Source organism: Salmo salar, chromosome 15, assembly GCF_965601325.2.
Source record: "Salmo salar chromosome 15, fSalSal1, whole genome shotgun sequence".
In the NCBI taxonomy this organism is placed as follows: domain Eukaryota; kingdom Metazoa; phylum Chordata; class Actinopteri; order Salmoniformes; family Salmonidae; genus Salmo; species Salmo salar.
In genome coordinates, this window is record NC_138305.1 from 55,821,005 (window position 1) to 55,847,056 (window position 26,052).

General features: G+C 39.9%; 1 protein-coding gene across 2 annotated transcripts; it reads left to right on the forward strand.

Moving 5' to 3' along the window:
- Nucleotides 1-176: 176 nt before the first annotated feature.
- Nucleotides 177-9,296, forward strand: LOC106571610 (platelet-activating factor acetylhydrolase). Of its 2 annotated transcripts, none has more exons than XM_014144869.2 (11): nucleotides 177-361; nucleotides 539-672; nucleotides 1,524-1,674; nucleotides 1,877-1,970; nucleotides 2,954-3,022; nucleotides 3,209-3,389; nucleotides 3,626-3,739; nucleotides 4,185-4,276; nucleotides 6,537-6,716; nucleotides 7,209-7,357; nucleotides 8,133-9,296. In XM_014144869.2, the coding sequence occupies exons 1-11, from the start codon at nucleotides 238-240 to the stop codon at nucleotides 8,222-8,224; spliced, it is 1,380 nt and encodes a 459-aa protein (XP_014000344.2). In that variant the 5' UTR covers nucleotides 177-237; the 3' UTR covers nucleotides 8,225-9,296. The 2 variants fall into 2 exon arrangements, with proteins under 2 accessions (XP_014000344.2, XP_014000346.2); XM_014144871.3 differs by having other exon boundaries at nucleotides 301-408.
- Nucleotides 9,297-26,052: the final 16,756 nt, after the last annotated feature.

A 26,052-nucleotide genomic window follows, 5' to 3' on the forward strand; every position in this document is an offset into this window, starting at 1 on the left:
CAATACAGTTTTCTGTTTCCAAAACTAAAATCTGTTACGAAAAGAATGGACTAGGATTTGTAGACCTTAGCCTTTGCAAAAGTTTTTTTTTTAATCGCGTTATTTAGAAGGTGCGCAAAGGCGAATTGAGTTATTTCGCACGCGCACGTCAGAGTAGGCGTTCCCTAACGGACATATGCAGATGTTTGCTAGAAACGCCAATAGGATCTCGCAGGATCGTGCTTGGCTCTGCCCACTATGACTCATTTGTTCACATTAGAAACGACAGCCTGTGGTCTATCTTGGTTTACTTATAAAATATTTGACTTCATTGTCCCAACCAATGGTCCCGACTTGTTCCCAACGAGAAACTGCTACACCGGTAGCGATATCTAACTTTATCAGCTACTAGCCAACCTAGCAACTGAGGTCGATTTAGCTAATGATGTACTCTTATAGCTTCGATGCAACCAATAGTTTTTACATTGTACTAACTCTCTTGGTTGCAACAAAGCTAGCTGACTCGGTGACATTCTAATGTGTTTACTTCCTTTGACAGATCTGAGGCGCAAGTTGAGTCTATTCGCAGGAATGGGAAATTCAAACTCCTGTAGTAACCATCTGGGGATCCCCCCAGCAAAAGGGCCCAATGCCGTGGGATGTTCAGATTTCATGATGGATCACACTGTAAAGGTAAACAGTGTTTTAATTTTCAGAAATGCAAAACTAACTGGTAACAACTATTGAAAGACGTAACATAGTAAACGTAAATCCGTGAGACTGAAATTAGTATGACATGTTAACTTTGGTATGGTTACATAAGATACAAGGTTATTTAATAAGGCTTTAAAGGTAAATTCGAAAGGCTGGTGGATGGTTGCTTGTTTGATTCTTATCATGGACAACGTTAGCATTTTAGCTAATTAGCAACTTTGCTACTACTTTTTTTTGCTACTTTGCAACTACTTATCATGTAATGCTTACCCTCCCCCAAACCTTAACTAATTTTTTTTTTTTTTTTTTTTACTGTTATTTTCACTGTCATTTAACTTTTTATTTTGTATTTCTTTACTTATCTATTGTTTATCTAATACCTATTTTTTTTACTTAAACATTACACTGTTGGTTAGGGCTTGTAAGTAAGTATTTCACTGTAAGGTGAAACTTAGAATTTGATTCCCCTAATCTTAACCCTTTTAGCTAACAGTAACCCTTTAACCTTAACTCCTAGAGCTAGCAAACGTTAGTGTTAGCCACCTAGTTGATGTGAGCCGACACAAATTGGAATTCGAAACATATACGTTTGTACATTCGTAACTTTTGTACATTTTGGAAATTCCTAACATTGTATGAATTTTTATTTGGAACTTTGTACAAATTGCAATTCATAACATATACGAAATGGATGATGGAAATCCACAAAATAATACAGACTATGTGAAACATCATACCAAATGAGTGATCATACTAAATGGAGTGTCTCGGATTCACCAACAGAATAATAGGAAATGTTCTGAGACCATGCTGAAACTGTCTGTCACTAGGGTACCTTCTTTCGGCTATACTATCCATGTGTAGCATACGAGGATGCTGAAAAGCCAGACTGGATCCCAAGCAAAGAATATTTCTATGGGCTTGCAGACTTCATGAATATCAACAGAGGCCTGAGTGAAATGATTTTTAATTACCTCTTTGGTAAATATATTTATTCTATGATAAATTACCATTTAGCTTCTTTTAGCTATAGTGATCCTGGAACATGTCGTACAACTCAGGTAGGCTAGATGTACCATGTTTTATGCAGTACAATGTTTTATGCAGTGTAAAGTATATGTTATTCAATCACTCACAAACTGTATTTGAGTTGTTATAACATGTTTTTTTTTTTTTTGTAAAGGATCATTTAAGATACCTGCTGCCATGAATGCCCCATATAAACAGAATGGGAAGTGTCCAGTAGTTGTCTTCTCTCATGGACTTGGAGCTTTCAGGTACAAACAGAAGTTAGAATTTAATTGTTCACATTACATGTACAGTGCCTTCAGAAAGTATTCACACCCCTTGACTTTTTCCACATTGTGTTACACAGTGGTGTAAAGTACTGAAGTAAAAATACTTTAAAGTACTACTTCAGTAGTTTTTTGGGGGTATCTGTACTTTACTATTTATATTTTTGACAACTTTTACTTACATTTCCTAAAGAAAAGATTGTACTTTTTACTCCATATATTTTCCCTGACAACCCAAAGTACTCATTTATATTTTGAATTCTTAGCAGGACAGGGAAATTGTGAAATTGACACACTTATCAAGAGAACACATGGTCATCCCAACTGCCTCTGATCTGGCAGACTCACTCATGTCTGAGTGTTGGAGTGTGCCCCAGGCTATCTGTACATTTTAAAAACAAGAAAATGGTGCCGTCTGCTTTGCTTAGTATAAGGAATTTGAAATTATTTATACTTTTACTTCTACTTTTGATACTTAATTATATTTTAGCAATTACATTTACTTTTGATACTTAAGTATATTTTAAACCAAATACTTTTAGACTTTTACTCAAGTACTATTTTACTGTGTGACCTTCACTTTTACTTGAGTAACTTTCTATTAGGGTATCTATACTTTTACTCGAGTATGACAATTGGGTACTTTTTCCACCACTGGTGTTACAGCCTGAATTTAAAATTAATTAAATTGAGATTGTGTGTCACTGGTCTACACGCAATACTCCATAATGTTAAAGTGGACTTGTGTTTTTTGACACTTTGAAAAATGAAAAGCTGTAATATCTTGAGTCAATAAGTATTGACCCCCTTTGTTACCGACTTGTCCAGTTTAATGCCACTCTGTAACACAACAAAATGTGGAACAAGTCAAGGGGTGTGAATACTTTCTTTAGGCACTTGTACATTCTCCACATTATCTTATCTTATATGGACATTATTTTATTCCTTACGTCTTTCCCCCCCAGAACTTTATATTCAGCCATATGCACAGAACTGGCCTCACAGGGCTTCATAGTAGCAGCAGTGGAACACAGGTAATCCACATGCTCTTTACACACACTCTCTCCCATCCTCTACACACGCTTTACACAGTCTCTGTCCACTTCATTCATGAAAAGAGACTTTGAAAAGCGCTCCCGAATCCAATGGACAGAGGAAGAGATGCTCCAGTCTACATTACATTTACTTAAAGAGATTTCTTATTCGTTGTTTTACTCTAGGGATGAATCTGCCGCTGCCACATTCTTCTACCATGGAAAGACTGAAGAGCCTGAGGAGAAAGAAGAGGAGTCGCCGCCGCCTAAACCCAACCATGAGGCCCCAGAGAACCTGGTAGAGGAATGGATGTACTACAGATCTCTGAAACCAGGCGAGAGTGAATTCCCCCTCAGGAATAAACAGGTACACATAGTAATATACAGAAATGAATATGTCACATTTGATGTAATGTGAATATTTTGTTATCTTCTTGTTTGATCCATTCCTCAGTACCCTACATTTGATTAATACATTTGACTTATGAATGTAATACCACTACTGCCATAACATTGAGGAATATTGTATTTCTCCACATTTGCATTGCCTTCTGTTAGGAAGACAAATTACATTTAGAAATGTGACATTAACTGTCTTTCAAGGTGAAAAAGAGAGCCGATGAATGCATGAAGGCTTTGGATATACTCATCCAAATCAACTCGGGAAAGAAGATGGAGAACGTGCTTGGGACAGAGTTTGACTGGATGACTTTGGCGGTGACTATTTTATGTCTGAAATGGAACAATCAGCGACCAGCAACTCTTTAACCTTTTGTGTTCTCTGCTGTTGTGAATGGCTAAATACACTGCCTTTAGATAATGCTCAGCTTCTTCACAACACACCAAGTTAAACTCTTTATAACCACTTTTTGTAGAAGAAACAAAATAAGCAAGGCCACCTGTTTTCATAGGTTAAATGATAGATTGTCAAGGGATATTCTTCCACCTAACAGTTTTTGATAGCTGTTTTGACATTCCTCCACATTGGATAATAAACAGGCCCTCAGAGTTGTGCATGAACAATCGATTAGTATTCAGGTAACTGTGTAAAACTTGTAGTACGATTACTTGTCTTCTATTTGAATCATACCTTTTGTATTTCAATCATATCCTATGATGCTGGTAATGAATGACCTCACCCTGTATCTTCCCTCTTTCCCAGAACTCTATGGACTTGTGCCGGATAGCAGTGATGGGCCATTCTTTTGGTGGAGCAACAGTGATCGAAGCCCTCTGTGAAGAAGTCAACTTCAAGTAAGAACTATCCCTCTCAATTTAGTCACATTTAAACAGTCGTTTCAGTTTTCAATGTAGATTATGTTTCACTCTCGACAAAAGTCTAATCAAAAGTAATCAAATGGCACATTTAAGATCTGGTTTCTATGGATAGTTGGAACGTGGTTCTTTAACACCAGAGTTGTGAGTTTGGTTCCCCCATGTTTCCATATTGTAAACTGAAAATATACAGTGTCACTTTGGATAAACATGCCTACTAAATCAGTGTTTCTCAGTATGATGTTGCAGACTAGTCCTTTAGTTGGTTGGCTTACACCAATAAATCCGTTTTTCAAGTGCTAGAGAGGACCGAAGAAGTCCCTAGCTCATGCTATATTACCAAATTATATAAATAATAATGGTATTCTACACATTTGGTCATGAGGCTGAGAGAAAATGTTGCCGTTTTTAAAGGCCCAGTGCAGTAAAAAACAAGATTTCCTGTGTTTTAAATATATTTCCGCACTATGAGGTTGGAATAATACTGTGAACTTGTGAAAATGAGGATTATGCCCTTTTAGTATCAGTTGTTTGAAAAGACTGCCAGAAATATCAGCCTGCTTTGATGGGATGACGTTTTGGCCTGCTGCCTGCTGCCAAATGATCAATAAGAAAGAAAGGGTTCCAACCTTTTCTGCCAATAACAGGAAGTTTTCAGTTTCCCACTCAGTCCTAGTTAAATTCTTGCTTGAGAAATTGGTCTTTGCTGAGAAGTAATTTGTTTCTTTTTTACCATTTTTTAAAACATTTTAAACAATCAAAGTAAGGTACTTAATTGTTACCCAGAAATTATTTGGTATTGAGATTAAAACAGCTGCATTGGACCTTTACCCTAACACCTAGCGACCTTGTCAAGAGGTTCGGATCTCTTGGCTACCCCCCAAACTCACAATAATATTATTTGTACACTGAACTAAAATAAACGCAACATGCAACAATTTCAAATATTTTACTGAGTTACAGTTCATATAAGGAAATCAGTCAATTGAAATAAATTCATTAGGCCCTAATCCGGATTTCACATGACTGGGAATACAGCTTTGTGTCTGTTGGTCACAGATACCTTTAAAAAAATGTTTTTTTTTTAAGTCACCAAACCAGTCAGTATCTGGTGTGACTGCCTCATGCAGCGCGACACATATCCTTTGCATAGAGTTGATCAGGCTGTTGATTGTGGCCTGTGGAATGTTGTCCCACTCCTCAATGTCTGTGCGAATTTGCTGGATATTGGTGGGAACTGGAACACGCTGTTGTACACATCGATCCAGAGCATCCCAAACATGCTCAATGGGTAACATGTCTGGTGAGTGTGCAGGCCATGGAAGAACTGGGACATTTTCAGCTCCCAAGAATTGAGTGTAGATCCTTGCGACATGGAGCCGTACATTATCATGCTGAAACATGCGGTGATGGCGGCGAATGAAAGGCATGACAGTCAGCTTCAATCTCAACATGGTATCTCTGTGCATTCAAAATTGCCATGGATAAAAAGCAATTGTGTTTGTTGTCCGTAGCTTTTGCCGGCCCATACCATAACCCCACCGCCACCATGGGGCACTCTGTTCACAAGTTGACATCGGCAAACCGTTCGCCCACAGAAGTTTGTTACGACGCCAAACTGCAATCAGGTCAAGACCCTGGTTAGGACAACAAGCATGCAGATGAGCTTCCCTGATATGGTTTCTGACAGTTTGTGCAGAAATTCTTTGGTTGTGCAAACCTACAGTTTTATCAGCTGTCCGGGTGGCTGGTCTCAGACGATCCCGCAGTTGAAAAAGCCGGATGTGGAGGTCCTGGGCTGGCGTGGTTGCACGTTGTCTGCGGTTCACAAAAATTAGGTTAGAGATGGCTTGTGGTAGAGAAATTAACATTCAATTATCTAGCAACAGCTCTGGTGGACATTCCTACAGTCTACATGCCAATTGCACGCTCTCTAAAAACTTGTTGCGTTGTGTAACAAAACTGCACATTTTAGAGTGGAGTTGTCTCCAGCACAAGGTGCTGTGCAATAATCATGCTGTTTTATCAGCTTCTTGATAATCCATCCACCTGACAGGCGTGGCATATCTTGGCAAAGCAGAAATGCTCACTAACGGGTATGTAAACAAATTTATGCACAAAATTTGAGAGAAACTGTTTTGTGCGTATGGAACATTTCTGGGATCTTTTTATTTTAGCTCATGAAAACAACACTTACGTTCATATTTTTGTAGAGAGTATATGCTATTGATCTCCTCAGGTGTGGCATTGCCCTGGACGCGTGGATGTTACCCCTGGATGACGAGATCTACGTCAGGGTAAAGCAGCCCATCTTCTTCATCAACTCTGAGAAGTTCCAGTGGGCCGGGAACATCATGCACATGAGGAAACTGGTCCCACCTGACTCCTCCTCCACACAGAGGAAAATGGTCACCATTAAGTACGGAAAGAGTATACATTCATTGTGTCTGAGATGACAATGTGAAAGACTCCATTTGTTTTCCACACCGATTTGGTTTAGCTGATCTGTGCACAAAAGACCAAACAAAACAAACACCATCTCTGGTCTGCTGTCATTTATCTCATGTCTGGCTATTACAAAACCACTTCCTGATTTTAAACCAGTCTTGTCAGTGCAAGAAAAACCTCAGTTGTGTATCCTCCTCAAATGAGGAACTTATTTTCACTGTCAAACTTTACAGTTCACAATCCAAAGAGCACACAATTGCCTCAATTATGTGAGAAGCACATCGATGACATTTCTGTTGTCCTTTTTGCGTCTATGGGTGACCCTGGCTTTGGACTCTGCAGGGTCTGTGTGTGTGCGTGCATTTGTTTTTCAGGGAGTTGGGTTAATCGAAAGTACATTTCTGTGATCTGAAAATGATAATGGCCACTCAAGTATTCTTCTTCTTCTATTCTCCCACCACAGGGGAACGGTTCACCAGAGCTTCCCAGACTTCACCTTCCTGACAGGCAACTGGATCGGGAAGATCCTGAAGCTGAAAGGAGAAATCGACCCTCAGGTCGCCATCGATCTCTGTAATAAAGCATCGTTAGCATTCCTGCAGCGACATCTAGGTAAGGATCTGTATGGTGTTGATTTGATTTGTAAACAAGGGTTGATTTGTAAACAAGGGTTGCTTCAACAGTTGCCTGGAAACCAGATGTTGAATTGCATTCTCCGTTGGGCAGAAATTAGCGTTTGAAGCAGGAAAGTTTCCTCTCACGACCCCTACAAGCTAGAATGTTTAATAAAATGGTATTTTAACATACTTTACCGCTTGGTCCATTTGGTGGTATGAATGTGATGCAATATATCCAAAGCATAATTACATCAACTTCTCAAACCGCTGGTAGTGCTTTCAGATTTCTATCACATGAAGCATGCGCACAATATAAAATACATACACGACACACATATGAACTTGCCGAGTTCGTGCACGTGTTTACATGGTTCTACGCATGATTCAGGTGATCGAATTCTGAAAGCACAACCAGCGCTTTGAAAAGTTGATGCAATTATAATTTCCTGTGGATGTCTCTCATTCCTACTGCCAGAAGGAGCAACCGCACAGACAACTGGTAAAGTACGTTAAAATAGGATTTTATTCAAAATTCTGGCGTGTAGAGGTCGTGAGAGGAAACTTTCCTGATTCAAACGCTCATTTTTGCCAGACAGAAATCAATTTCAGGTTTCCAGGCAGCTTCAACAGGTGCATCAGACATATTCAAATGTCATTCTGTGTACGGGAGATTCTTTCCTTCTGAAAGTTTTTCATTTGATAAAACAGAGGAAGCAAAGTCATATCTTTGTGTGGGGAATGTGTCAATTGTGTTTGCCTTTGTTTTGCAGGTATGGATAAAGACTTCAATCAATGGGACCATCTAATAGAGGGCAAGGACGACAACCTCATTCCAGGCACCAATGTCACAGAAATACCTTAGTTCAATTCCATCTAAATTATGCACTTTCCACAGAGGGATGTTTGATTTCCAGACAATACCACTAGCTGAACTCAAGGTGCTAATATTTGTTGCACTGAGCCTTGAAATTGTTTAATCATAGACAAATTGTAAAATAGATGCAAAGCAATTTCTACTACAGGCTATCTTTACCAGTACCAAATTATGATTGCTTGGCGAGGGTGCATATATCCAAGTATTGAGAAACTACTTTTTTGGTTTCATAGTATCTATATAGAGCAGCTAAGAACACAATCTGCTGTACTCAGTATCTTTTACATGAACAAAGTTATGGTTCCAGTGTGCTATGCGATTATACACCTGTATGGGATATTATTCAAGAGTACGGTTTAGAAATGTTGTTTATCAAGGAGTCTTTTAATATAGTTTCAAGATTTCATTTTGTAACCCATAAATAGTTAATGTGATTACGACTTTGATTATATATTTCATGTTTTTATTTAGCATGATTGTACAGATTGAGATAACGTAGCGTAGATACAAGAATCAAACGAATTGATGACACTTAGCTCAAAGGATGAGATGTTTCTTGATTCCTTTGAATCAGATCCATAAATGTGTCATGTGCCTTAACCTACAGCAGCCTACCTGTGTCCTTCCACCTGGGTTGTATTTGTTAGTAACCAAACGGAAAACTCACTAACACAACCTGAACTTGCCAATGAGAAACGCTCCTTTTCCATTTTCTGTTGCAAAACCTTCAGTAGTGTGCCCTAATGCAGTTTCTTAACTCCTCGGGTACCCCCAACAGCACATATTGTTGTAGCCCCAGACAAACTGATTCTACTCAGAGGGCTTGATGATTAGTTGACAAGTTGAATCAGGTGTGCTTGCCTGGGCCTCAACAATGTGTGCTGTTTGGGGTATTGGAGGACTGGAGTTGGGAAACACTGCCCTAATAAATACAACCCTGGAACACTCAAATGTAACAGCTTATTTTCTATCCTTCATTTCCATGATTTTCACTTTTACACTACTGTAATCCAATGCATCTAATTTGTATACCACTATAAATGGATACTGTGAACATTGAGTATTTGTGTCCTTGATCAATGACAATTATGTGGTGATAAATATGTTCATAAGTTATGTTTTTATTTATCTACTATGTGAAGATTATGAACCATCACTTTCTAGTAATGTCATAGAATGCAAGCTACATCTACACTAGATTGTGGAGGACATTGTAGATGTGGTATGAGGAGATCATAACAGCTGCTGTAAAGACAAAGAAAATGACTCAAAGGAAGTACACGATTATGTATTGTGTAAACAAAACAAAAACATTCTCAGATCTCACTGCACATGCCCACATTTTTTTTACAGGAACAACAATTTTCTGACTTTGTAGAATTAAATTCAACAAATGCTTTCACATTGAAAATGTCAGATGTTCTAACTTAAACAATAATGGAATATGTAAATCTAGTGCTTTATTTTTGAAACACTGGCAAAATTACAAAAAAGAAGCATTATAAAAACATTTTGGCCATATCAATCTTGCAGTGTTCCATAAATGCACTACACTGGTACAAAAGCCCTGGATGAAAGAGTTTTCTTTAGAACTACTGATGAAGCAAATATGTCAACAACCATCCTAAAATGGTGTTGTGTTATTTTACAGATTGCCCATAGCACCAAATAGTTGAGAAAAAATTGACAAGCCCTGAGGCATTTCTGATCAGCAGACAAATGGCTAACTTGAGCCAAATGAGGTGAAGATGGGTGATTAAGTTACAAAAGGAAAAAGCAAAGCAAAATACAAAATAACCTAGATGTAAATCCTGGACACAGAATGCAAATGCAAATAAAATGCCATTGAACTGGCAAGAAATTGTCACTGAACAGATTAATTGATAAATGTCCAAGATTATAACCTGAAAAATAAATTTGAGTGTCTGCATAACACACTAGTCACTGGACTGCTTCATCTTTGGCTCTTGCTCCAGCATTTCCTGTGGGGGCCGAGTCTCTGACACAAAGATGACGTCATCGTCGCATTTCTCCTCCACTCTCTGGGTGAGATGCTTCACCTGTGACATCACAACTTCTGTATGGAAGAAAGGTGAGGGCAGAGATGTGATCAGGAAATCAGAGAAGATCAGGAAAAATAAGACATTTGTTTAAACGGAGAGGAAGAGGCAAAGCGAGAGGATTTACTTAGCCCAAAATCTGTCAGCGTGAGATAAGCACTGTTTTTGCATGGAGGTCTATGACAGTGTCAAATTACGTGACGCTTATTTGATCTAATAGACGTTTTGTAACGTTTACTGTTACTGTACTGATATATAAGTGGATGCACGTGGCATTCCTGCAACTTTGAGAGAAAAAACGGCTTAGTTGTGCCTGTTGTTCACACGCCTATCTGCCCTCTCATTGGCTAGAATGGTCCCACCTGATCTCGCCAGGCTTCAATCATTGAGGACATGTACAGCACAGTGAGCTTCAAAATAATTGGGACAGTGATATTAGTTTTGGCTCTGTACTCCAGCACTTTGGATTTGAAATGATAAAACGACTATGAGGTGAAAATGTAGACTGTCAGCTTTAATTTGAGGGTATTTTCATCCATATCGGGTGAACCGTTTAGAAATTATAGCACTTTTTGACATACTCAACCCATTTTAGGGGACTAAAAGTATTGGGACAGATTAACTTATATGTGTATTAAAGTAGTCAAAAGTTTAGTATTTGGTCTGTTGGGTTCTGAGAATATGAAATATACTTATTCATGTCACTGAGGGAGAGAGTGTAATGTATAACGTTTACATTATGTCAGGATATGTTGTTGTTAGCCATCAGGGATCCTATGGGTAGGATCCTCTGGGAGGAGAAGAGACACAGTCTGGTACCAGTCACTATGACGGATGTGAGTTGGGGAGGAGTGAGCACTTTGGGGTAGAGGTCAGGTTAGATGAAGTGAGGAAGAACAGATACCACTAAGGTTCTGTCTAGCAACAGAGATGCATTAGCTGTTCGGATGTGTTCGGGAGGAGACTCAGCCGAGGAGGAACGGTTAAATATCAGTGCTTGTGTGAAAAGGTCTTTGTCTAATGCAGCTGTATTGATCCTCTGGGAAGAATTTAACTTGGTTAAGCTTTCATAGTGTCCGGTGAGTTTTTTACTCTGAGAATTAGAACCTAACAGGTCCCACATTCCTAGCACACAATAATTACATCAAGCTTGTGACTACAAACTCGTTGGATGCATTTGCTGTTTGTTTTGGTTGTGTTACATATTATTTTGTGCCGAATAGAAATTAATGGTAAATAATGTGTTGTCTCATGTTGGAGTCACATTTATTGTAAATAAGAATAAAACGTTTATAAAACACTTAATGTGGATGCAACCATAATTACGGATAGTCCTAAATGAATCGTGAATAATGATGAGTGAGAAAGTTAGACACGCAAATATCATACCCCCAAGACAGGCTAACCTCTCACCATTAAAGCCAATTTATGCTTGTTCTGGAAATGCTGTCTGGAGGCTCATTACCGAGGGTGTGATGCAATTGCAGAGCCTCTGGAGGCTTGTGGAGGCCAAAGTAAGCGCCGTATGGGGATGAGGTGCGCCTCCCAAATTGTGTAACAATGCGGAGGGTTTCGCATAGCGCCAAATAGCTCCGCATTGACATGATTGGTTGACGGTAGGTGGGGACGGTACATCCTGTATAAACACAAACTCGCTTCCTTGACAACAAACCTGGAGAACTTTGATGAAAGGCTATCAGAACAAGTTCACAAGTAAAAACATCTTTATGATACGTTGTGTAAGGATTTCAAAGACATGAAAATGTGTTTGAACTCCTGGAAAGCGATCGGGGAGGTAATGGGGAGATGCAGTAAAGAGGTCAATGGAATGCAGACTGTGGGGGATAGAAGGATGCACACATTCAACAAATCTGATCTAACAAAGTCGATATTTGATTGATGTATTGTAAGAGGCCCACAATCTGCCTACTAAAATCTGATTTGGATATATTTGTCTGTTTTCGTTGCATAACATTTAGAAGTTGTACCTTTTCAGGTTTATAAAAAGTTAGGCAAAGTATTTAACTGTAATGCAGTTGATGACGATGATATGAAGATATATTGGGGTTGACGTCCATGCAAGCGTTACACACCGGTTTTTACACAGTGTGAAAGACACAAACAATAGCCTAAATATAATTTTGCTGGGGCACAATTGGGAGAATCGGGATGGAGATGTAGGTGGGAAAACGGTGTAGCCTTTTTACTTCATGCTATCTTGGCTGACCAATTTATTTGATGTGTATGACAGTTATCCCAAGCGCAAGTATTATGAAAGCTCTGACTTCTGCGGAGGCCGCATCACAGTAAATGATTTACAGCCACTTCTGATCTGGATTGACCATGCAGAGCCTTTTACAATAGCAGGGGAGATTATAATTTTTGTGGGGGAATGATATTTATGCCTCTTTCTCACTCATCCTTATTCACGATGCATTCAGGATTATCCGTAATCATGGTAGTATCCACATTAATGTCGAAGTGTTTAAAAACATATCATATTCTTATTTACAAAAAAGCGACTCCAAAATGACACAATATATTATTTACCATTCATTTCTATTGGGCACAAAATAATCTGAAACACAACCCCAACTAACAGCAAAAGCATCCAACAACTTTGTAGATTCACACGCTTGATGTAATCATTGCATGCTAGGAATATGGGACCAAATACAAAACATTTGACTACTTCAATACATTTAATAAGTGAATTTGTCCCAATATTTTTGGTCCCCTAAAATGAAGTGACTATGTACAAAAAGTGCTGTAATTTCTAAATAGTTCACCCGATGGATGAAAATACCCTAAAATTAAAGCTGAAATCTGCACTTTAACCACATTGTCATTGTATCATTTAAAATCCAACATGCTGGAGTAGAGCCAAAACAACAAAATATGTGTCACTGTCCCAATACTTTTGGCGCTTACCGTATTTCCATTGTTAGAGCAGTCACTTGGCTATTTTTGCAATATAATATATTATCTTTGGTTTAAATGGTAGATCAATTTCAATGATGTATGAATAGAGGGGTATGTCAGAAATGCAAGAATTCCTGCTCAATCAAGAAAAATCATATCCCTACTTCATTGGCCTGTGTTATCAGACAGTATTATTGTATATACCGTATGATCACATGCGTGCAGTGTGTTCGCCAGGCGAAGGTGTCTCTTCCTCAAGCAGCACATCATGCTGCCATTGAATAGAATACCATTAGTGTCAAAGCTTGCATGATGCAGACAATGTGAAGATGCACCGCTCTAGTGTAACTCAACAGTTCTGTTACCTTGTCCTGTGTAGGAGCACTGGACACAATCTTCCTATCGGTTGCCTCTTCAATCTCAGCAAACTGTTCTGCGCACTCTACAACACAAAGATATTAGCACTGACAATTCACGTCAACAAATAAATGTACAATAGAGTTGAATGCGCCCCACAATCGAGGAGTCATCTGGCAATGTCTGCAGATGGCTGTGTTGGAAGTCTGTCATGATCACATACCGAAACAATCTTCTTTAGTACAGAGTAGATCCTCCTATAATGGAATAGAACATTATTAGTGTCACTCAAAGTTGAATTCTTGTAATAAAAAAAAAAAGATAAGATGCAACTCTACTAGTCGAAGAGTTCTGTTACCTTGTCCTGTGTGGAAACACCGGATGTAACCTCCACATTGGTTACCTCTTGAGTCTCAGCTCCCTGTTCTCTGGACACTGCAACATTTACATAGTCATCAATACGTACACAGAAATACTACAGCCTGAAATGTACCAAAAGGTTTCATATTCTCACTACATGTATATATGCAGACATTCTATAAATCCGTTAGATGTCATCATATACCTTAACAGTCTTCATTAGGAATAGATGTTGATTCCCCAGGTAGATCATCCTATAAATGAACAGAATATCACAAGTGTTCCAATCAATGAGCATATCTTTATACAACTCACTCTCTAGATTACTACCTTGTCCTGTGGGGGCGCACTTCATACAACATCTGCATAGGTAGCTTTTCTTCATCTCAGCCCATGCATGGTCTGTAGACACAAATGTAAAAGGGTATTTACAATGATAATTTAAATCAACAAACAATATGAGTGCATTTGTCCCTGTATGGATTTGGCTGACACCAATCCAATCAGCTGTGATCACATAACTAACTATACAGTCTTCAATGAGACGTATAGTCACTCCAAGACATGAGGTGTCTTCCTCAAGCACGACCTCATCCTACAATGGAACAGAGTATTTTGAGTATTCACAGTTTAGTTTGATGAAGACAAAGTGAATGGCACTCATTGAAACCAAACTCTTTCGTTGTCTGTGTGACACAACCTCCGCATCAGTTGCTGGTTGGATATCAACTAGCTGCTCTGTGAGCACGTCTGGAAAGGCATTGATCATTTACATAAACAGAGTACATTTTGTTGTTGTTTGCATTTGACTAAATGTGTCAAATTAACTCTCGCAAGATGTAGATGAATAGCTCCAGACTGCAACCCTTAAGTCGCATTTCGCAACCCCTTGACTTGGCTGTGCGGGTAAAAAAAATATTGGTCGCACTGGTGCGAGCTGCACATTCTACCTGGCCCCCTCAATCAAATATCCTATTTATTGGGAGGATAAAACCATGAATTTGTTAAACAGTAAAGTACATTATCATCATGATGCCTGTAATAAAAGAGTATGCCCTTCAGCTGTGCTTGCCTTGCTGAGACCGGCTGCTGTAATGAGCGAGCCTTTCACGCTCTCTCTCCCCCCTTGTGATTGTATAACATTTCAATATGCAATTGCAGAAAAACAACATCTTTGTCTGTATCAAAGAGGGGAGGTTCTCAGCTTTTAGAAGGTATAATTGTTATTTCTCAACGATCCTTATTGAACTCAAAACACAATGTTTTACAATCAACATACACTACATGACCAAAAGTATGTGGACATCTGCTCGTCGAATATCTCATTCCAAAGTCATGGGCATTAATATGGAGTTGGTCCCCAATTTGTTGCTATAACAGCCTCCATCCACTCTTCTGGCAAGGCTTTCCACTAGATGTTTGAACATTTCTGCGGGGACTTGCTTCCATTCAGCCACAAGAGCCTTATTGAGGTCGGGCTCTGATGTTGGGCGATTAGGCCTTTCTCGCAGCCAGCGTTCCAATTCATTCCAAAAGTGTTTGATGGGGTTGAGGTCAGGGCTCGGCCATGGAAACACATTTCATGAAGCTCCCGACGAACAGTTCTTGTGCTGACGTTTGAACATATTGGGCTATTTGAAGCTAAACATGATTAGAATGTTGTTAGGTTATTTAAAATGAAATACATTAATGTATTTGACAATTAATTGAAAAAACTGTTGAAATCCCACTGTGGATGCATTAGACTGCATTATTGCATTGGGGGCATGCGTGCATGCACTGTACAGCCTTACCTATGGATTGTGCACCCATGAAATAGAATATCAGTCTACTCAGTAACACCCACAGAACACAATTCTCAAGAGTTTACACAAATCTTAGCATCTTAGCTGTAATTGCAGGACTTTGACTGTGGGAAATCACCTCACTATTCAGCCTGTTGTTGGGTATTGGACATTCATATTAGACATATTGAACATTCATAGTGCTTATTACGGGACTCTGAAACCACTGTGAAGTGAGACACATTAGCTCACCAGTCACCGGACATTCATGTTGTACTGTACAGCCTACTCAGTGACACCCGCAAGAACACAACTATGTAGACGCTAAAATGTATCTAAACTCTACATAGTTGTGTTCTGTGTGTATCACTGAGTTTGCTGCACAATCCATAGGTAAGGCTGTAGAGTGCAGTATGAATATTAAATATGCACAATAGGCTGACTGGGAAGGTGATTTCCCACAGTCAAAGTCCTGCAACAAGAGATAAGATGCTACTATTTGTATCAACTTTAACATGGTTGTGTTCTGTCCCACTGGGCACAAACGTCAAATCAACGTCTTTTCCACGTTGGTTCAATATAATTACATTGAAATTACATGGAAACAACGTTGATTCAACCAGTGTGTGCCCAGTGGGGCGGCTGTCACTGAGTAAGCTGATACCCCATTTCATGGGTGCACAATCCATAGTTAAGGCTGTACAGTGCACACAACTATGCCCAAAGCAACTCTGCAGTGTAAAATATCCACAGTGGGATTTCAATTGTTTTGTGTTTATTGTCAAATGAATTAATTATTGTATTACATTTCTAATTATGTAACAACATTCCAACCTTGTATTGCTTTATCTAGTCCAAACATATGGCATGATTCCACTATTTGTATTCGTTTGCATCACTTTCAAAGAGGGACTTTTAATTTGAAGGTGAACAGCAAATTCCACTGTTGTGGCTAATAGTTGTTGTGGCTCATTTCACACAGGTAAATGAACCTATGTGAACTGTCGATGGTGATGGGAGAGCTGGCCTCAGTTTCATGCTAAGCATCGCGTTAGCTCTCACCACTCTCTCAATGCATTATGTTACCGATATTCACAAATGTCGCCAGGAGTCAGTATAATTCTCAATCATCAGAAGGTATCAGAACTTGAATTGTTTTTGGTAACCTGCAAAAAAAGGTGTCGACTTTTCATGGTGTGCTAAACATGTTGTAGAGGCAATTCGTGAAACATAAAAATAAAATAAAAAATAATAAAAAGGTTAGGTCACGATGTCTTGCCAAGGCTGCACTGCAGCATCTACTCACAGGTATTATCCCACTACTGGACAGCACGGGGGATTTGACCTGCTTCGTTTCCGACCTGGGCCGGTGCACCGCTCCTTAGACAACCTGGTGGTCCCGGGCTCCCCCAGGATCACCATATCGATACTGAACTTAGCGTGGACACCCGTTCGACATAGCGTGCTGCAGCCCAGAGTTCCTCAGCTCACTTGATCCACCAACCTCAGCCTCCCAGTGACTTGGATTACAGGCACATGCCACCGCGCCCGGCGAGAAACTCAGCTGCAGGTAAAGATGATAGAGGTAGGAGTCTGTGACGTATTTACGAAGGACGGCTGTAGGCTATAGTCCTTTACATGGGAAAAACTAAGAAGTGCTGCTGACTAGGTTGTAAGAAATAAAATACGGATCATGCTTTACCATACATCGTGGAAGTGTAGTCCTATAGTAAAAAAAATAAACACACAGCTGTGACTGACAATGAGTCTGACATATTGTTTTTTGTAAATGTATTTAAAAACAGTTTCAGAAATTATATTTAAAAAAAAGTAGAAAAATCATTGTGCTCATTTAGAAATCTGTTTAGGCAAATAAAAAATAGTGATAAACAAAACCCTCCAAAATCTCTATGCTGACTTCATTCACAATGGACAACAAAGAAAAACGTACATAATAGATTATGCTAAAAAACAAGAAGACTCATGTATCAATACATCTTCCAGCCCCCTATGGGCTATTATCAACATTGTAAAACATTTATAATCCGCTCTTACTCAAACAGTAAAGCTACAGACAATTCAACGTCTTGGTCCAGCACAGGGAAAATTAGAGAGGAACAAGGGGTCATTTCTCCAGGACCTAAAGCTCAATACCAGAGCCATCTTCTTCTATACAGAGAACAAAACAACAACATACACATCAGACATGTCAGACCATTCATTCTACAGCAGACCGTAAAGATGGAATAGTTCATATGGGTTTAGAAGGACAAAATGTTTATGTCAATCAACTGTTTATGACAAAGGACATTCCATTTCAATTTACGGATCTGAAGAATAGAATATGTGAGAGCAATTAGTTGTAGGTCTATCCAGTCCTTTGGGGTCTGTGAACACTGATTGAGTGTTAGCTGTGGGGAGCTAGGAACCTAAATTGAACTGGGATGCATTCAGTTCGATGAAATGTTTTCTACGTTGTGTGACGGTTTGTACTGAATGACACGTTTCCCCAAATCGTTCTTCAACGTTCTTGGACAGATCTTAAGTTACGTTTGCTCCATTTGGTGCATGTGGCAGCAGCCATTCTGACAGTGTACCCCAACCTACAGCCCAATCCCTCCTTTTTTTCAACTGGTCGTTCAGAACAGCACCATGTCTGTTTAATTCAAATCAAATCGAATTGTTTTGGTCACATACACATGATTAGCAGATGTTAATGAGAATGTTGCAAAATGCTTGTGCTTCTAGTTCCAACAGTGCAGTAATATCTAACAAGTAATCTAACAATTCCACAACAACTACCTAATACACACAAATCTAAAGGGATGGAAAAATAATATGTACATATAAATATATGGGTGAGCGATGACCGAGCAGCATAGGCGAGATGCAATAGATGGTATAAAATACAGTATATACATATGAGATGAGTAATGTAAGATATATAAACATTATTCAAGTGGCATTATTTAAAGTGACTAGTGATCCATTTATTAAAGTGACCAATGATTTGAGTCTGTATGTAGGCAGCAGCCTCTCTGTGTTAGTGATGGCTGTTTAACAGTCTGATGGCCTTGGGATAGATACAGCCCGACAGGATGCTCTCAATTGTGCATCTGTAAAAGTTTGCTAGGGTTTTAGGTGACAAGCCAAATTTCTTCAGCCTCCTGAGGTTGAAGAGGCGTTGTTGCGCCTTCTTCACCACACTGTCTGTGTGGGTGGACCATTTCTGTTTGCCCGTGATGTGTACGCCGAGGAACTTTCCACTTTCTCCACTGCTGTCCCGTCGATGTGGATAGGGGGGTCCTCCCTCTGTTGTTTTCTGAAGTCCACGACCATCTCCTTTGTTTTGTTGACGTTTAGTGAGAGGTTGTTTTCCTGACACCACACTCCGAGGGCCCTCACCTCCTCCCTGTAGGCTGTCTCGTCATTGTTGGTAATCAAGCCCTCTACTGTTGTGTCGTCTCAAACTTGATTGAGTTGGAGGCGTGCATGGCCACTCAGTCATGGTTGAACAGGGAGTACAGGAGGGGTCTGAGCACGCACCCTTGGTGGGGCCCAGTGTTGAAAATCAGCAAAATGGAGATGTTGGTTCCTACCTTCACCACCTGGGGGCTGCCCGTAAGAAAGTCCAGTAGCCAGTTGCACAGGGCGGGGTTGAGACCCAGGGCCTCCAGCTTAATGATGAGCTTGGAGGGTACTATGGTGTTGAATGCTGAGCTGGAGTCAATGAACAGGTATTCCTCTTAGCCAGATGGGATAGGGCAGTATGATGGCAATTGCATCGTCTGTGGACCTGTTGGGGCGGTATGCAAACTGAAGTGTGTCTAGGGTGGCAGGTAAGGTGGAGGTGATATGACCCTTGGCTAGTCTCTCAAAGCACTTCATGATGGCAAGAGGTGAGTGCTATGGGACAATAGTCATTTAGTTCTGTTTTTTTTAGGTAATCTTTATTTAACTAGGCAAGTCAGTTAAGAACAAATTCTGATTTACAATGACCGCCTACCAGGAAACTGCCTTGATCAGGGGAAGAAGACAGATGATTAATTTTTTTTACTTGTCAGCTCAGGGATTTAATCCAGCAACCTTCCGGTTACTGGCCCAATGCTCGAACCACTAGGCTACCTGCCGCTACCTGCCATTATCTTTGCCTTCTTGGGTACAGGAACAATGGTGGCCATCTTGAAGCATGTGGGGACAGCAGACTGGGATAGGGAGCGATTGAATATGTCCGTAAAGACACCAGCCAGCTGGTCTGCGCATGCTCTGAGGACGCAACTACGTTTGCTGTCTGGGCCGGCAGCCTTGCGAGGGTTAACACGTTTAAATGCCTTACTCACGTCGGCCACAGAGAAGGAGCGGGGGGGGTGCCGCAATAATTGCAAAATGCACACTGTTTTTTTTGTACTGAACGCAGCCCTGGGCCAATGCCTGTGACAAACACGCTAGTGGTCGTCGAGCATTGGGTGGGCGATTACTCTTGGTTGTGTAAACAGTGACCATGGCAACCACAATGGTCCGTGCCACAAAGATTATGATGCGTCTGATGGGCAGCTCGATTACACAGTGTTACCTGCAACGTGCTGAATGTTTTTATTTTTTATAAATGCTTAACTTGAAGCTAGTAAAGCCAAGATGGGTGCTTATGTAACCGATGTGAAATGGTATTGGAGTAGCCATCACAAAGCCCTGACCTCAATCCGATAGAAAATGTGTGGGTGTAACCGATGTGAAATGGCTAGTTAGTTAGCGGTGGTGCGCGCTAATAGCATTTCAATCAGTGACGTCACTCGCTCTGAGACTTGAAGTGGGGTTTCCCCTTGCGTTGCAAGGGCCGCGGCTTTTGTGGCGCGATGGGTAACGATGCTTCGTGGGGTGTCAGTTGTTGATATGTGCAAGGGTCCCTGGTTCGAGCCCGGGTTGGGGCGAAGAGAGGGACGGAATCTACACTGTTACACTTAGCCATAAAGAAAGAAGTGCACTGTCTTTCAGGCTGAAGAGATTTACATTTACATTTTAGTCATTTAGCAGACGCTCTTATCCAGAGCGACTTACAGTAGTGAATGCATACATTTCATACATTTTTTCTCCGTACTGCAGTCTGTATCTGGTCCTTCTCTCAGTGGTTGTCCTTGAGCTCAGACAACTTCCAATGAGTACAGGAGGGAGATTAACTCAGAGATTAACTCAGTGTTTGAGATATTATTGAAATGATAATCCAAGCCCTTTTCCCCTATAGCATCTAACATAAGAGAACATCAGTGGTTTCAGTAACTCCATCAGAAGACTATTAGCCATGTTTGTCCAAATCCAGTACTTGTTTCTGTGTGTTCTGTGTGTGGAGTAATACCGCATGTCTTTATATAGCACCCTGATATCGTCTAAGTAGTCAAACATGTAACTTCCTCTTTCAGTATGAACCGCACAAATCAAATCACATAGACACATTTTGAAGACTTCAGATAATTTGTATTCTAGAACGTTTCTTGACGGAGGGGCCATATCATTCTATGTGATGTACATTGTGCTCATTTGGTTCACAATTCATTGGAAGTTGTCTGAGCTCCAGGACATCCACTGAGAGAAGGACCAGATACAGACTGCAGTCATAGACATACATCATTGGTTACAGTTACATTCACCTAACAACTGAAAGCTCTTGCCAAGAATGTTCTTTGGTGTCTGGTTGTGCGACTTGTTGCCTTGAACTCATGAAAACATACTGTTGCTGTGTACGGGTTAGATATTTGTGCAGAGCACTTGTGTGATTGTGCAGGAGCAGAAGTTGTAGGAAGTGCCAATGATGTGGCAGCAGCGTCTCTGAATGCCGTCCAAGTCCCTGGAGAGACAAGAGACTTGATTCCACTCACTGATATGTTCTGTTGACATGTAGACTATGTCACTTGACTTATTTCTGTCCTGTACACTACTTAAAGAACAGTAAAATGTACACAGAATTAGAGGAAGGAAGGAATACCATGTCTGGTTATTTAACTAGGCAAGTCAGTGAAGAACAAATTCTTATTTACAGTAATACCCTAACGACGCTGGGCCAATTGTGCGCCACCCTAAAGGACTCCCAATCGCACCGGTTGTGATACAGCCTGGAATCAAACCACTGATATGCAGTGCCTTAGACCGCTGCGCCACTCAGAAGCCCTAAAAGTTACCTATGAAATGTATATGACCGTAGAAGCCTTTTTTCTGCAGTCAAATGACTAGTAGCCTCATGGATGGAATGTTATTAACATTTTTCAACATTTCATAATTAATAAACATAATTTCCAAGAATCTGCTGAAAATCTGGTGTTTCTGTCAAACAGTTTTGTTATATTTCAGAACTTCTGTGATGTATATAAAGTGTAATATTGGGATGCAAACTCAAAATGGAATACATTTCAACTCTATATCTGACATGGTACCGTTGTCATCTTTTTTTTAAGCCCATAACCATGTGTGTGAGTTGTATACTTTGGTTTCAAAGTAGATTTTTTAAGACTACCAAGAAACACTCTGTGTGACCCTGACTTAGCCCACTGCAGTAAAAGTTTATTAAGGCAAAATCACTACAAACTAACTATAAACTCTTAGCACTAGATGGAGCAAATAGATCAAGGCTAGTACATAGCTCACTGAACTGTTGTGAAATAATGGGCAGTGGTGTAAAGTACTTAAATAAAATACTTTAAAGTACTAATTGAGTTGTTTTTGGGGGTATCTGTACTTTATTTACTATTTGTATTTTTTACAACTTTTACTTCACTACATTCCTAAAGAAAATAATGTACTTTTTACTCCATACATTTTCCCTGACACCAAAAAGTACTCGTTACATTTTGAATGCTTAGCAGGACAGGAAAATTGTCCAATTCACACACTTATCAAGAGAACTTCCCTGGTCATCTCTACTGCCTCTGATCTGGCAGACTCACTCGTCTTGAAGTGTGTTGAAGTGTCCACCTGGCTATCTGTAAATAAATAAAATAACGAGAAAATTGTGCCGTCTGGTTTGCGTAATATAAGGAATTTGAAATGATTCATACTTTTACTTTTACTTTTGATACTTAAGTATATTTAAAACCAAATACTTGTAGACTTTTACTCAGATAGTATTTTACTGGGTGACTTTCACTTTTACTTGAGTCATTTTCTATGAAGGTATCTTTACTTATACTCAAGTATGTCAATTGGGTACTTTTTCCACCACTGATAACTTCTGAGCAGAAAGTGGAATGACCGGATGAAATAAAAAGTCTACGGCAAAACTTTTTTTGCACTTGGCCACAAATATTTGTCACCACCCCATTACATAGGGGGGCAGCGGCATCATCAAAGCATAAATAAGATAGTTATTATCATCATCAATATTATTAGCAAATTGAGAACATTGAGAAAGTCCTTATACCCTACACAAATCATGTAATTTCATTTTTTAAGATGTTGGATGTAAAACCTAGGATACAAATAATTTAATATATTATAATGGACATGTTGATCTGGACTCTGGGGCCAAATAGGGGTCTTTGCATATCAGTTTTAATCAAGGGGTATTGCTAGCTAGCAGGTGTGTGTTTTCACCAAAAGTGACCCAAGGCTATGCATGCTGGTTGGCAGTGAGCCAGTGTTTTCATTGCTCAGGAGGATACTTCTGAAGTAAGGAGTGGGCTGTACTCTGTGTGTGTGTGGGGGGGGGGGGGGGGGGGACTCTGTGGGGAGCTCTAGTCACTGAGTCCCACAGTATGAGTCATTAACACCCATAAAAAGTAGTGGTCAAACACAGAAATGGTTTTTCCACAATTCATTTTATCCATTGTGGATTTTAGAAACTACTTCAAATAGGGGCTTGTTTCGTGTAGGCTTACCCTGGCGTGACATTTTGATAACCTTATAAATCTCTCTCGGACAAGGTGACTTATCAATATTTTCGCCTGTATTTACCCCCCAAAAATGAAATGCTAATTAGCGGCTAATATGGCTATTATACAGAACTACAAATTCTTGTCTCAAGCTTCATGTCACTCACCAGGGCCATGGTGGACAAGGCAAAGGTAAGAATCTCTGGATGAACTATCTAATGTTAGCTATATTTAGTAAATCATAAATTGACAATTATGTGAACTGTCTGGGCTAGTTTTAATTTCAAATACATGTTAGCTAGCTACAGTGAGGGAAAAAAGTATTTGATCCCCTGCTGATTTTGTATGTTTGCCCACTGACAAATAAATGATCAGTCTCTAATTTTAATGGTAGGAGTATTTGAACAGTGAGAGACAGAATAACAACCAAAAGATCCAGAAAAACGCATGTCAAAAATGTTATAAATTGATTTGCATTTTAATGAGGGAAATAAGTATCTGACCCCCTCTCAATCAGAAAGATTTCTGGCTCCCAGGTGTCTTTTATACAGGTAACGAGCTGAGATTAGGAGCACACTCTTAAAGGGAGTGCTCCTATTCTCAGCTTGTTACCTGTATAAAAGACACATGTACACAGAAGCAATCAATCAATCAGATTCCAAACTCTCCACCATGGCCAAGACCAAAGAGCTCTCCAAGGATGTCAGGGACAAGATTGTAGACCTACACAAGGCTGGAATGGGCTACAAGACCATCGCCAAGCAGCTTGGTGAGAAGGTGACAACAGATGGTGTGATTATTCACAAATGGAAGAAACACAAAAGAACTGTCAATCTCCCTCGGCCTGGGGCTCCATGCAAGATCTCACCTCGTGGAGTTGCAATGATCATGAGAACGTGAGGAATCAGCCCAGAACTACATGGGAGGATCTTGTCAATGATCTCAACGCAGCTGGGACCATAGTCACCAAGAAAACAATTGGTAACACACTACACCGTGAAGGACTGAAATCCTGCAGCTCCCGCAAGGTCCCCCTGCTCAAGAAAGCACATATACATGCCCGTCTGAAGTTTGCCAATGAACATCTGAATGATTCAGAGGACAACTGGGTCAAAGTGTTGTGGTCAGATAAGAACAAAATGGAGCTCTTTGGCATCAACTCAACTCGCCGTGTTTGGAGGAGGAGGAATGCTGCCTATGACCCCAAGAACACCATCCCCACCGTCAAACATGGAGGTGGAAACATTATGCTTTGGGGATGTTTTTCTGCTAAGGGGACAGGACAACTTCACCGCATCAAAGGGACGATGGACGGGGCCATGTACCATCAAATCTTGGGTGAGAACCTCCTTCCCTCAGCCAGGGCATTGAAAATGGGTCGTGGATGGGTATTCCAGCATGACAATGACCCAAAACACACGGCCAAGGCAACAAAGGAGTGGCTCAAGAAGAAGCACATTAAGGTCCTGGAGTGGCCTAGCCAGTCTCCAGACCTTAATCCCATAGAAAATCTGTGGAGGGAGCTGAAGGTTTGAGTTGCCAAACGTCAGCCTCGAAACCTTAATGACTTGGAGAAGATCTGCAAAGAGGAGTGGGACAAAATCCCTCCTGAGATATGTGCAAACCTGGTGGCCAACTACAAGAAACGTCTGACCTCTGTGATTGCCAACAAGGGTTTTGCCACCAAGTACTAAGTCATGTTTTGCAGAGGGGTCAAATACTTATTTCCCTTATTAAAATGCAAATTATTTTATAACATTTTTGACATGCGTTTTTCTGGATGTTTTTGTTGTTATTCTGTCTCTCACTGTTCAAATAAACCTACCATTAAAATTATAGACTGATAATTTCTTTGTCAGTGGGCAAATGTACAAAATCAGCAGGGGATCAAATACTTTTTCCCCTCACTGTAGCTCATGGTTAGCAACATTCATAAAAACAATTTCAGATTTTTGGGGGCTTTTATAACTAGCTAGCTTACTTAGATGATGAAGCAAGGGATTCTTGATACTGTTTGTTTGTATCTGTAGGTGAGGGGTGGGGACCCTACTTCAAGTACTACTTTACTTGTAGCTGTATTATTTTAGTCTGGCTTTTTGGGAGTTTTCAGAGATGGACTGATTAGCAGTGGTGGAAAAAGTTCCCAATTGTTATACTTCAGTAAAAGTACAGATACTTTAATAGAAAGCTACTCAAGTAAAAGTGAAAGTCACCCTGTAAAATACTACTTGAGTAAAAGTCTAAAAGTATTTGGTTTTACATTTATTTAATTATCAAAATTAATTGTAATTGCTAAAATATACTTAACCCTTGTTGTCTTAAGGGTAAAAAGTGACCCACCATTATGTTTAACAGCAGAGAAACCCCCCTAAATTATATATTTTTTCATTACTTTTTGATGACTTTTCTTAGAGTGAACCCAACATTAGAAAAAGTGAAACATCGCCTTTGTTCATATTTCCATGAAAGCTGTACAC

Coding starts and splice junctions, on each gene's coding strand:
- LOC106571610 (XM_014144869.2), top strand. CDS start 238: ATGACTCATTTGTTCACATTAGAAACGACAGCCTGTGGTCTATCTTGG. Junction 1,971..2,953: donor CATGGACTTGGAGCTTTCAG/GTACAAACAGAA, acceptor TTTCCCCCCCAG/AACTTTATATTCAGCCATAT. Junction 4,277..6,536: donor TGTGAAGAAGTCAACTTCAA/GTAAGAACTATC, acceptor TGATCTCCTCAG/GTGTGGCATTGCCCTGGACG.